This window comes from Lepidochelys olivacea, assembly GCF_965140295.1.
Source record: "Lepidochelys olivacea isolate rLepOli2 genome assembly, chromosome: 3".
NCBI lineage: Eukaryota > Metazoa > Chordata > Testudines > Cheloniidae > Lepidochelys > Lepidochelys olivacea.
In genome coordinates this window covers 184,898,636-184,912,611 of record NC_140413.1, presented here as the reverse complement: position 1 = coordinate 184,912,611, position 13,976 = coordinate 184,898,636, and the positions used below count along the sequence as shown (strand labels likewise).

Sequence of the window (13,976 nt, the reverse complement as noted above, 5' to 3'; positions counted from 1 at the left end):
CTCCATTGTCTTGTTTTTTGTTTCCATTGGTACCATAGAACCTGTCACCAGATCAAATAGGTTTTAATGTATTTATTGGCTTTAGATACAACTGTTGACATCTTAGTATGTAACACTTTCCCATATCCAGATTATAGCTCTGTTTTCCCAACTGAATTAGTAATAAAATAAATATTAGAGCACATAACCTTCCTTGCAATCAGTAGCTCTTATAATATAGATCGGGGTCAGCAACCTAGGGCACGTGTGCCAAATCGGCACGCAAACTGATTTTCAGTGGCACTTTGCTGCCGGGCTGGGGTTCTGTCTGCCGTACCCCTGCCAGCTGGGGTTCCGGCCACTGGCCCCACTCAACCCGCTGCCAGCCTGGTATACCAGCCACCGGCCCCGCTCAGCTCGCTTCCGGTCTGGGGTTCCAGCCGCTGGCCCCTTGCCAGCCGGGGTCCCGGCCGCTGGCCCTGCTCAGCCCACTGCCTGCGTAGGGACATTGGAAAACTCAGCAAGGAAAAGCAAGGGCAAGGATCACACTAAACTGATAAGATCTGCATTTTAATTTAATTTTAAATGAAGCTTCTTAAGCATTTAAAAAACCTTATTTACTTTTCATACAACAATAGTTTAGTTATATAATATAGATTTAGAGAGAGAGACTTTCTAAGAAGGTTAAAATGTAATATTGGCACGCGAAACCTTAAATTACAGTGAATAAATGAAGACTTGGCACACTACTTCTAAAAGGTTGCCGACCCCTGATTCATAGATTCATAGATATTTAGGTCAGAAGGGACCATTATGATCATCTAGTCTGACCTCCTGCACAACGCAGGCCACAGAATTTCAGCCACCACTGATATAGATACACCTTTAAATCATCCCCAAAAAAGGTAATGGAGAGAGATTGGAAGGGCCTGAATGAGTACACTGTTAAGGATTAACAATATGTTTAGCTGCTGTTAGGGCTCAACAGTGTAATACAATTTTTTTCCCTTTCCCATGAGGACATAGAATTTTTTTTGCCTCACAACCCTGTTTAAGCATAGTTATTTTTGTAGAGCACTAAAAGACTAAAAGACACTTCAAAATGTAGTCATCCTTCTGTGTGATTTATGGCTGTTATGAGAACTTCAGTCACTAGTGGCTCGAAGTCTGAAAAGATGTAAGCTGTACTGCTACTGGAAGCTAATGGAAATTCATTTTAAGTTGTGTGTATTTGGATCTGAAAATTCTCTGTTCAAGTCCCTGCAGAGTCCGAACCTTCCTGTTGATATACTCAGTTATTGATCTGAACTGCACTGTCTTGACTCTAATACATCTTAATGTGTGTCCATCCGACACAGAATGTACGCCAAGTATGCAGTGCACTTCAATAGCCCGGTCATTTATAGAAGACTCTCTCTGATGCTGAAGTGAAGTATTTTATCATCACTAAAACACATTGTGATTTGTTCTGCAATGGTAGCGCTAATAAAGTCACACTCTCATCCTCACTACATAATGTGTTAATTTTTGGTCATATAACAGTCATGTAGGTTTTGGATTCTTTACCACATGGACAAAAAAGAAATGTTAGTTAACTATAAGTGCATATTATGCCTTTCTGGTAGCCATTTCCTCATCCCAGCAGGTTCTATCTAATCAGTCCATCCAGGTTTTGATGAGTGCAGTATAACAAGGGTTTGGGATCTTGCAGTCGCCCTAACCTGTAGACTTCCTGTTCTAAAAAATTAGCCATTAGGGTAATCCAGCTTTCACATTCAAAGGTAGTGTTATTGTTACATGTAAATGGTACATCTTTCACCTTAGTTTATCTCCATCTACAGCCAAGTATAATGTTGGCACTTCATTTCTCCCTAGATAGGGAAAGCGGCCTCTGATTTCAAAACATCGTATTCTGTACAGTGGTTCCAGAAATATACTAAAACCACCATATACAACAGGCTCTCTCTGTAGGAATCCTAGTACCTGAACTAGGATTCGTACAGAGAGAGCCTGTTGTATATGGCTGAGTTCAGGGCTTGACTGATCAATAATAAGGCATATTCCACCAGAGGTTTAGTGTCCTGAGCAAGAAGGAAATGTGTCTGTAGAGGATCTCTGCTGATTGCAGTTTTGGATGGGGGAGGGGTGTTAAGTGACTTATCCTGGATCTTGAACTGGCTGGCTGCCAAGAAAATATGTTGGTTCTTAATTTTTTTTTAGCTATAAACCTTAAGTGCTCGTCTCAAATTCCAGTATGAGGCACAACTGACTTAATAGAATCTAAGCAGGAATTTAGTGATGTAGCAGACTGGGGCAGATTAAATAATCCATTTTTTCAGTTCTGTGGGGGGCTTTAGGCAAATGAAATGGGAGGTTAGTTTTAATTTTCAACCACAGACCACCAGAAAAGTTAGTCCGGACTTTTGAGGATAGATCAGCTATCAGCAGGCAGCATTAAATTCCATTCATCCAAACCAGGTTTTTGGTTGTCTCATGATGCTGTACAAAGGATGTTTCCTTGTCTGTCTGCTGAACAGCTGTTGAGCCTTTTCTGCGCACCTTCTCTAGCACAGTGGTTCCCAAACTTGTTCTGCCGCTTGTGCAGGGAAAGCCCTTGCCAGGCCAGGCTGCTTACCTACTGATCCGCAGGTTCAGCTGATCGTGGCTCCCAGTGGCCGCGGTTCACTGCTCCAGGCCAATGGGAGCAGCAGGAAGCGGCACGGGCCGAGGGACATACTGGCCACCGCTTCCAGCAGCTCCCATTGGCCTGGAGCAGCAAACCGCGGACACTGGGAGCCACGATCGGCCGAACCTGCAGACGCGGCAGGTGAACAAACTGGCCTGGCCTGCCAGGGGCTTTCCCTGCACAAGCGACGGAACAAGTTTGGGAACCACTGCTCTAGGGAATAAAAGATAGACATGTTTGCTCTAAGTATCCCAAGGGCTTGCTGTAGAATAGAATTCTGTATCTCACTCTTTTTTAAATGACTGTTCTGATGTGCCGAATACAGGTTTGGGATTGCTAGTAAGAGACAATGAAAACTGTTGATGGGGGGATGACGTATTTTGACCCACACCCCCACAAAAATAAACAAACTCTGAGAGAAATCTGGGGGCGGGGGGCATGTGGCCCCGCTTTCTCCCCCCCAATGCATCACCTCTGATTTTAGTCATTCCAATTTGATTTTAGTCATTCCAATTTGATGTATCAAGGATTTGTATCAGTTCTAATTGAATTTCTACATATCGTACAGCAGTTCAGAAAATCCTCTCTGTTAGAGGCAAGCCATTAGTGTTCCCTGGGTCTTAGGAGGCAGCTGTTGTTGAGACTGAAGACTTCTTTTAGTGTGTTCTTTAGCCATGGTGCTGGGGAAGCATAAATTTGGGAAAGTATATTGCAGCAAGACAGAGCAAGCCAAAATACGTTAGTGGTGACCTGAAGAGCTGCTTGCAAGGTGAAAGAAAGAACTGCGACTCATGAGTTCTGCACTGGGGTACTGAGATGCAGAAACCATGCTCGCAGGTAGTTCTGTCTTGAACTGTCTTGTTCTGTCTTGTTTATAGCTCCTTGTAATTTAATAAAGTGGTTTTTATATACCAACATCATATGCTAAAAGAAAATGTCTGGCAACAAGTGATAATTCTGAACATTTCACTTCCTGATCAAGATAATGGAGCAAAATAATAGTTCACAACTTTTTTTGTCTGTTGGTTTCATAAGATCTGTAAATTCAGTGGTTGTGTTGCTGCCAGCATCATTTTGGAAAGGAAAAGAATAAAAATTTCATGAGCAGTAGGCAGACTGTACAGAATTTTGTTTTAGCATTCTCCCATTTTAAATGGGAAATGTATTTTAAGTGAAAAATGTATATGTTCTATAGTTAGCACTGAAAACAGAAGCTTAATCCCCCCTTCCTGAAATAGTATCAGGCTGGCTTTCAGGGCCTTCTGTGAAGTGAATTCTAAGAAAAGCTTTGTAAATGCATAGACATCTTAGTAATTATCCAAATTGTTGTACGTGATCCCAAACATGACTATGTTCTTCCTAAAAATTAAGCTGAATTCATCACTGGTCATGGAGAAATTTGACCCAATGTGATAGTTTATTTTCCTCTTGAAATGTAAATATATAACTCCCATGTCTAAGGATGATAGCTGTTCATTTAATAATAATTAGTAATAGTATTGCCATCAGGAAAAACAAAGAGCCATATGAGCTGCTGTGTACCACCAGTTCAAACTTCAACAGATGGTTAACAGGGGAAAACTCTGAGTAGCCAGCTTCTCTTCTCTTCTCCCCCATAAAGGTTCCTTTCCCAGGCATTGCTCCCAATACATTTCTCAGTCCACCACTCCCCATACATGCTTACACTATGTGTTCTCCCTCTGTGAGACACCCAGGGTACTTCATAGGGGGTTCCCACCTTCGAAACACCTTGTAAACCTCATACTATAAACAGGTGCTGATAACCCCTCATACACTTTGAAACCCTCATACCATAAACAGGTGCTCTCCTTTTGTCTGACTCGTGCGCCATACAAGAGAAATGTGTTTCTGATTCTGTTATGCTGCTGAAAAAAGATCAGGGAGAGAATGTCTGTAAAAGGCTCATTTATTGCTTTCCTCTGCTTAAAAAACATTTAAGATGCCCTGAAATAGCATAGAATAGGACAGACATACAGAAACCTTTTCCACTAAATATTTGGTGGAAAAGCCATTAGAGCCATTGGCCATTATCTTTGAAAACTCGTGGTGAACGGGGGAAGTCCCGGATGACTGGAAAAAGGCTAATGTAGTGCCAATCTTTAAAAAAGGGAAGAAGGAGGATCCTGGGAACTACAGGCTAATCAGCCTCACCTCAGTCCCCGGAAAAATCATGGAGCAGGTCCTCAAAGAATCAATCCTGAAGCACTTACATGAGAGGAAAGTGATCAGGAACAGTCAGCATGGATTCACCAAGGGAAGGTCATGCCTGACTAATCTAATCGCCTTCTATGATGGGATTACTGGTTCTGTGGATGAAGGGAAAGCAGTGGATGTATTGTTTCTTGACTTTAGCAAAGCTTTTGACATGGTCTCCCACAGTATTCTTGTCAGCAAGTGAAAGAAGTATGGGCTGGATGAATGCACTATAAGGTGGGTAGAAAGCTGGCTAGATTGTCGGGCTCAACGGGTAGTGATCAATGGCTCCAGGTCTAATTGGCAGCCGGTGTCAAGTGGAGTGCCCCAGGGGTCGGTCCTGGGGCCGGTTTTGTTCAATATCTTCATAAATGATCTGGAGGATGGTGTGGATTGCACTCTCAGCAAATTTGCGGATGATACTAAACTGGGAGGAGTGGTAGATACGCTGGAGGGGAGGGATAGGATACAGAGGGACCTAGACATATTGGAGGATTGGGCCAAAAGAAATCTGATGAGGTTCAATAAGGATAAGTGCAGGGTCCTGCACTTAGGACGGAAGAACCCAATGCACAGCTACAGACTAGGGACCGAATGGCTAGGTAGCAGTTCTGCGGAAAAGGACCTAGGGGTGACAGTGGACGAGAAGCTGGATATGAGTCAGCAGTGTGCCCTTGTTGCCAAGAAGGCCAATGGCATTTTGGGATGTATAAGTAGGGGCATAGCGAGCAGATCGAGGGACGTGATCGTCCCCCTCTATTCGACATTGGTGAGGCCTCATCTGGAGTACTGTGTCCAGTTTTGGGCCCCACACTACAAGAAGGATGTGGATAAATTGGAGAGAGTCCAGCGAAGGGCAACAAAAATGATTAGGGGTCTGGAACACATGAGTTATGAGGAGAGGCTGAGGGAACTGGGATTGTTTAGTCTGCAGAAGAGAAGAATGAGGGGGGATTTGAAAGCTGCTTTCAACTACCTGAGAGGTTGTTCCAGAGAGGATGGTTCTAGACTATTCTCAGTGGTAGAAGAGGACAGGACAAGGAGTAATGGTCTCAAGTTGCAGTGGGGGAGGTTTAGGTGGCTATTAGGAAAAACTTTTTCACTAGGAGGGTGGTGAAGCACTGGAATGGGTTACCTAAGGAGGTGATGGAATCTCCTTCCTTAAAAGTTTTTAAGGTCAGGCTTGACAAAGCCCTGGCTGGGATGATTTAGTTGGGGATTGGTCCTGCTTCGAGCAGGGGGTTGGACTAGATGACCTCCTGAGGTCCCTTCCAACCCTAGAGACTAACACATTTATTTGAGCATAAGCTTTTGTGAGCTACAGCTCACTTCATCGGATGCATGCAGTGGATGCAGTGCATGCATCCGATGAAGTGAGCTGTAGCTCACGAAAGCTTATGCTCAAATAAATGTGTTAGTCTAAGGTGCCACAAGTACTCCTTTTCTTTTTGCGGATACAGACTAACACGGCAGCTACTCTGAAACCTTCCAACCCTGATATTCTATGATAATAATAGCTCTTGCATTGTGAGCAGGGAGCTAATTACTAACCCAGCTAATTCTGATTCCAGTTAGTAAGTTTAGTGGTTTTACAATACTGTCCAGTGTTGTGGTTGGGCTCTTCAAGAAACTGATGATTTCACCCTGCTGTCCATAGGATAGAATTTCTACAGCTACATGTGTAATTTTGAGTTAAAGCAATGCTGTTTATCTAATTATTTTTAGGTCTTCAATTGCCCATTTATTCTTTATACCTTCATGCTCCGTAGATTGAAGAATTTTATAATTTTTTTCCTTTGGTATCTCTGCTTGGGTGTTCCATTTGACTTGTGGGTAACGTGATGGATATTGCAAGGAAAGCTCTTTGTGTTGCAGTAATATAAAGATGCTACTCATCCATGTTGAATCTCAGTGCTGCATTTAACTAATGCAATTCTACAAACATGTAGTTTGTAGAATACGTTCCAAGGCTGCTTAAGGCAGATCTCTGTTGTGGCAGATGGCTAATCTTTTTCTTTGTATTGTTATGAATAGCAATTATTCATAGATAAATATAACATTGCAGCCTGATCATACGTATAGAAAAATGCCTGATGTGAGGCTACTCTTCCTTGACTTCAGCTCTGGTAATGTACATTAGAAATGTACATTATAATATTGGTTTCACCACTAAAATACACTGTGATTTGTTCTGCAATGGTAGTTCTAATCGAGTCACATTCACTCATGCTCATGAGCTAATTTTTAAGCATACAGCAGTCATGCCTATTTGGGATTCTTTGACACATGATTCCAATTTCTTGGGTGTCCAACTATAAATGCATATTATTGTTGCTGTTGTTACTTTTTAACAGGATTCCTTGTTCTCCACTCCACCCCAGAATGAAACCTAACTTTTTGCTACCTCTCCTTTACAGAATCTGATATTGATGCTGCTACTGCAATGATGCTGTTAAATACTTCCATAGAACAAAGGATTTTAGACTGTAAGCATAAACAGTTTTACGCATTGTTTTTTCCTTCATTGAAAGCTAAAAAAATTATAGCTGAAAATTTCAGAAGTGAGGTATATTCTAGCTCAGTGTTTCTCAACCTTTTCAATAGCAGTGAGCGGCTTGCTGCCTTCCTATACCGTGTCAGGAAGATCTCGGGGACTGATGCTGGTCCACGGACCAGTTCTTGAGAAACTCTGTGGCTAGCTTATAAATGGTAGGGAGGCAGTAGGGTGGCCATCCTGCAGATTCAGCCCCTTCTGCCAACATTCCCCAGTTTTACAGGGACCCCATTTCTGCTTTCTTACATTAGTCTGGTTGCTTTCTGCCACTCCATAGTTAGAGACACTATACTTCTAGCCCGCTTCTCTACCACTACTATTCATATTCAGGATTTGCTGAATATCAAGATCTTCTAGTATTCAGTGTTTGTTAAATGGAAACTATGTAAACTAAATACTCAGTTTAGAAATCTAACCTTTGCACATCAGTCGGACAGACTGGGATGGTAGATTTTAGTTTGAGCTATTTTGCTTACTTATACATCTTTGCTTTCAATAGGTGAGAAGGCCCAACCTCTCGAGGCGCCCAAGAAGAGGAGTTATGGCAGTGCATTTAATCATCACAATTCCATAAATCTGCAAGAAAATAATTCTCCAGCCACTAATATTGATCCAAAGGAGGATCACAATTACAGTGCTAGCAGCATGGCTTCACAATGTTGTGCATCTAGGTCCAGTATGTCTTCCTTGTCCTCTGTTGATGAAGTGTATGAATTTATCTCAAAGACCAGCCATGCAGAAAGCGATGGCAGTGAAGGATTTCATAGTGAAGTGGATACGGACATTGACTATGAAGACGACCCTCTTGGAGACAGTGGCTATGCATCACAACCTTGTGTAGATACCTCTGACAAAAGTAAGCCTAGCAAGAAAGCTCTCAAGGAGTTATGTCAAGAAATTGACGAGGAGCTGAAAGAGGCAGCTGGGTCTCTGCTCCACCTGGCTGGAATCAGCACATGCTTGGGTTCCCTAATAAGTACTGCAAAGACCCAAAGTCAAAAGCAGAGGAAAAAATAGTAATGCTTGTTAGTGTGAATATATACATATATTTTTTTTAAGTGTGGCAATACTCTTCTACTTTTATCCTTCACAAGGAAGATCAAAGCCATAAGAGGACTTTTTTATTTTTTGATGCTAATTATAGTTTGGCCCTTTATTTTTAAATCATTGCTTAGAAAATGTTTTATTTAACTGTTTCAAATTGGGAGAGATGCAAGACATGTGAAAATCTAACTGTATACTTTTTGATGACCAGTGATTGAATATTTTACCATTTACAGAGGGATGCATAGGTTCAGTTGCATGTTATGGGTGAAATTTACCTCTGTGCAGGCCTACTCCACATAGGAGTGAATTTCACCCTATGTGAGGGGACACAATTTCGCCATCTCCCTCTCCAAGACACAAATAACTTTCACTGGTGTATCAAACAGTGAGAAGCTGCCACTGCACATGTGCCACTTACCATTTCCCCCAACTATTGAATACACAGTAGCTGTTAGCTAAAGGTTTTTGCTGTTTTTGTTTTGTTTTTCATGTGTAAAAAATACTTGTTAAAAAACAAAGTTCATGCTGTCTCAATCCACAAATGAAGTGGAGATTCTAGATAGCTAAATTGTAAATGACTGCTGGAAAGAACTTCGGTTTATGTTTAAGAAAAACATAATATAAAAGTTTCCTTTAAGATTAGGAAAACTGAGTTAATTACATTAATTTCTAAATACACTTCGTGCATTTTAATATCTGCTACCGTAACTTTGGTCTAAGTCTACTGATTACTGTGCTTCTGCTTCATGCTGTATTTACCATTTTAGCCTCCTTTGAACTACAGTGTATGTCCAATAGCATGGCATTCTTAGGGATACACTGTGCCTCATGGTGGTCTCTTCATATTTGGGGGTGAAGCTCCTTAAAATTCATCACCTTTGCAATAATAATCTTTAGAACCCAAACATGTTGTGGACAAGAATGTTATAGTAATCGAGTGTAATGGATTTTTTAAAAAAGCTCAGTCTTGACTGCTTAAATCTTAATGTAGATGGTGGCAATCTTTTAGTATTTTGTGCAAAAGAAATGGGTACACAGACATGTTAGAATAAGTTTATCAGTAATAATAAGTAAGTATAAGAATGCCTTAAGTATGTTTCAGCATGGTATAAAACTTAACAGAGGTCATTTTACCTGTGTTTGAGAGGCAGTGTGATGTGCCATGAATCTGTTTAGCTCATATGTTAAGCTACTGCTTTCAATAAGTGTTGGTCAAGATGGCTTAGAATTAGAATCAAATACTGTATATCCATATATGAACCGTGTCCAGTGTTTGGTTGTCCAGAACAATGCTGGATTCAACAAAAAGAAATGAAGCTAAACTGTTACTAATGGGATGATGTTTTTCTGGCCACTTGGATCCAAGGTTCTTAGAGTTTGGTGTTTTCTTATTTGTCAGTTTCTCCGTGTATCCTGCCCGTATAATTATCCTTTCCAATTTAAGTATTCATACAGCCATGCTGCTGAAGGCCTTCTGTTCTAAGGTTCTGTTCCAGTGCTTGTTGAAGATAATGGAGATACTCCAATTGACTTAATGGGCTTTGGATCAGGCCCCAAGATATTCAAGCATCTACATAGCGTTTCTTTGGTATTTAAATCCAGTGGCTTTAAGAGGGCTCCACTTTTACTTTTAAGCATAAAAGTAAAAAGAAAAAAAAAGAAATCTGTCTCTCTGGCACTGTGACTGTGTGCACACAGCCCTAGTCCACCTTTACTGAAGAAAAAATGGTATACAAATGTGCTCCATTTTGCATCTCATTTGCATCTCTTTAGATGTCTTGAGCAATGAATTAGCTGACCGTACCTGTTATTGATCAGATAATGGGTGAAATTAATTATCTCACAATTGAAAAACAAACAAATGATTAATTACAAACATGGGATTTCTTAACACTGAGATGTACGTGTTGATGCTTGACATTTCTTTCACTAGTGTTTGCCAATATACTTTTTAATAGAGTTCGATACATGTTCAGTATAGCAGTGTAAAAGTAATGATTATTATATCAATATAAAAATAATGATTCAATTATGAAGAAGCATCATTAATATCCCCTTGAAATTCATTTAAGTTTTGTATATCTCAATTTTTTAAAATTCAGCACTATGGAATAAGTGTCGTATTAAGCTCCTGATAAAGTCAATCACAGCCTTTCTGTTAACCCTAAATATTCAAATATTGGAAATTGTATTCATACCCATTTTCTTGCTGTTTGCCTTGGTAAGACCGTTAACCTGTTCAACTCTTATCCTTCATTTCCCAACAGAATCAATGTTTTCAAAATAACGATTCCATACTAAATAGGGACCTGACTGTACCACTTTTACACTGGAATCAGTTGTGCTATTCAGCATGAGTGAGGGTGTCAGAATTGGGAGATAAGTTTATAATGTATTTTAGTCTCCATATGCAAAGACAGAGCAATAAAATCATTCTGTAATTAACAAAAAGTTAAGGGTGCAATTTGCACCTTTCACATAAAACCTAAATGAATGAACTGGGAGAAATGGGGGATTGGAATCCTCCCTTCTGAGCAAGCAGTAGTAGGGCACAGGACACTTGTACAACTGCTTTGCACCCATTGCTACAGTCTGTGCTGCACTCCCCACCAAGTGCAAAGGCAGATGGATCTTTACTTTACTCACCCATTGACCACATTCCCACATGTCCTTGTATTAATCTCAGTGCTGTATTCCAGCAGACAGAAGGGCTGTGGTGTCCTCCTGCAATCTCTTGCTTCTCAGATCTCAACATCTCCCGCTGCAGGGGATGTGAATGTCATCCTAACTGTTCAGTTGTGGATTACCCTTCTTTTATATTCTCCTTGGATAGTTTCATATCCTTTCACTTACACACCTCAGGGTCTGAGTTAGACCATGGTGTATATAGTATAAATTGAAGGGTGTTTTAACTGCTTTCTCAGTGACATTATATAAAGAGTTCATACCAAATGGTCAGTTTAACTATATTTTAGCAGCTGTTAAAAGGGTAGGGAAAGTGTTAATGTCACTTGCAATTTTTAATTAAAATGAAGAAGTGTATGAGACCTGTTTATCAGGGAGGCTATCCTATTAAATACTGATGTGAATACTGTACAAAGCTGAATCAGTCTTTCAAATTCCAGTACTAAATTATTGCTTCTGTGAAAATCACAGCAAATGTTTTAAAATCCAACTTTTAAAAATGGAAGTTGCAAGTCATTCAACTTCTTTTAGGCTAAAAAGTGAAAGCTTTGGTTAAAGCAAAGCATTCATACATGTTAATAATGGGGTAGTCAAAATATTTATCGAAAGAAAAGGTAGAGTACCTGCCATTATCTTAAAGCACATTTTCGCATCTAACTGCCAGTGCCATTATCAAGACTGTTTTATAAATGTACATTTCTTCAAACTAAGTGCATAATTTAAAGTATTATGTTGCCATCATATAGTGATATAAGACATTTTATAATTGCCAATTCATTGTAACTATTATTTATTTAAAAGTGAAATTGTAAGAGTGCTTTCTGATCAAAGCAACTGGAGTTGTTTTAAAATACTTCCTTTAGCTTGTTTTCTAATGTAGCATAAGAAATGTCTTGGGTTTATTTAGAATAACTCTGCCAGTAGATGACCAATCCGAACCCATTTCTCCTACACACACACACACACACCTTCTCTCCCCCCCCCCCCCCGGTTCAGTCCTTTACTGATTTTAAAGACAATTTACAGAAGTTTAGGTTTTTGTATTCTAACCTCTGTTAATTAAAATGTTTATAAAGTTTATTTTTACCAAAGAGATGCAATTCAATATAAAACATTGCAGAATAAACTTTGTTTTATAACATTTGTGACTGGTCATTTTCTGCACATTTTTTATGTATGTGATTGAAGGGGCTTATATACAAATAAACAGCATTAAGAATGGGAAGCAGGCCCAGTATTATCTATTTTTCCACAGAGATACAGGGCCTGTTTTCATGAGGGGCTGAGTGCCCTTGACTCCCATTCAAGTCACTGCCTCACAGGATTGTCCCATTTAAAAAAAATCTTTGTAATTCAGTCTAGGTCTCTGCTTAGTTATGAGTCACTCTCATATGGAAATAAGTTGTACCACAAGTGAACTCTGCCAACACATTAAAACATCCACTGTCTGTCTAACTCTTCCTTGATAACTGGACCAGTCTGAATCCACTCCTGTGGTGAAATCCTGGCCCCACTGAAGATTATGAGAATATTGCTATTTGACTTTGAGACCAGAACTTCACCCCTAAATTCTGGAATTTAAGACTATTTTGAGGTCACTGGTCACTGCAATGAGTATCACTTCATCCCTTTCCCTGCTCTACTGCTATGCCTTGCTCAAGAGGTGTACGTTTTGCTTTTGTACACAAGGTATTTGTTTAAAATATTTACTTAATTTTAAAAATATTTGCAGATAGTAGCAATCAGATGATCCACACAATTATGAAATAAATTGAATATCCCCAGTTGGCTATGCTAGTTACTCACAGAACTGCCATTGAGTGCTTGGAAGACACATTATTCCTTAATAAAACAATTCAGTTTCTCCAAGGGTCATTGATTTATATCCCCCTCAGGGTTTGTGATTTTTGTTTTGTTTGGTACTTTTCCAGTTTTATCTAATTTTTCTTTCAATATGATGATGTTCAAACTCTGGCATGCCCTACTTTTCATGGGGCCCTGTGCAAAGCAATATGCAGTAGCTCACTCCTTTTTCTCCTTCCTGCTGTCCCAAACCACTTACTCCTTTGGGCTCTGACTCCTTACTAAAATAAAAAATGGATTCTTACTCTGCCTGACAGCAGGGGTGTGTTTTGTGAATAGGGTGAGGCCCAAAGAAAGAGTGGTCTGCACCCATAACCAAGCTTCTCATATATGCATTCAACCCTGTTGATTCATGCCCTGAACTCTGAAATGTATTGTCCCCTCTCCCTAATTGAATGTCTTACTGCATGTTCCATTTTTATTCTAAGACAGTGCTTCATACCACAAGATGAAATCAAAGTTGCTAATGTATTAATTTAACTTACTCCATCTTAATATTTCCCCCTTTAATCTACAAGAGACTAGCTTGCTTTTTTTATTAGAATTGTTTTATTTTTGAACTGTGCTAATAAATGTGAAAATTTCATTAAGCAAATCAACTAGAAACTTGGGTTACATCATGTAAAGAAACTGGTCTTAGAAACTATAGTAGGATGGGATCTTAGCTTAAGAGTGAACTGCTTCAGCACCATCATGAAAGTCTTGGATCTAAATGTTATAATTAAAAGCCTAATGAGATACTCTGAGTTATGAGGGTCTGGTACTATCATGGATTCCATCGACATCCTAAACTTCAGGAATGCCAGAACTTAATGATGGATTTTTTTTTTCTCTTGCAGACATTGGTTTATCTCTTTTCTATTTTCCTCCCTGCATGTAATTTATTAAATCCCACAAATGAAATTAAAGCTCTACTGTCTTTAGAAATGTTTTATTCTGATATTTTAA

At 39.7% G+C, this 13,976-nt stretch overlaps 1 protein-coding gene across 4 annotated transcripts in view; it reads left to right on the top strand.

The window, feature by feature from the left end:
* The window catches only part of FOXN2 (forkhead box N2), a 136,499-nt gene extending 124,193 nt beyond the window's left edge, over positions 1–12,306 (top strand). For all 4 annotated transcript variants that reach the window (XM_084623298.1, XM_084623299.1, XM_084623296.1 and 1 more), the window contains 2 exons: positions 7,297–7,365; positions 7,933–12,306. In XM_084623298.1, the coding sequence (XP_084479424.1) occupies positions 7,297–7,365; positions 7,933–8,450 (587 nt within the window). In that variant the 3' untranslated portion in view covers positions 8,451–12,306. The remainder of the gene's footprint in view (positions 1–7,296; positions 7,366–7,932) is intronic.
* The last annotated feature ends 1,670 nt before the right edge of the window (positions 12,307–13,976 follow it).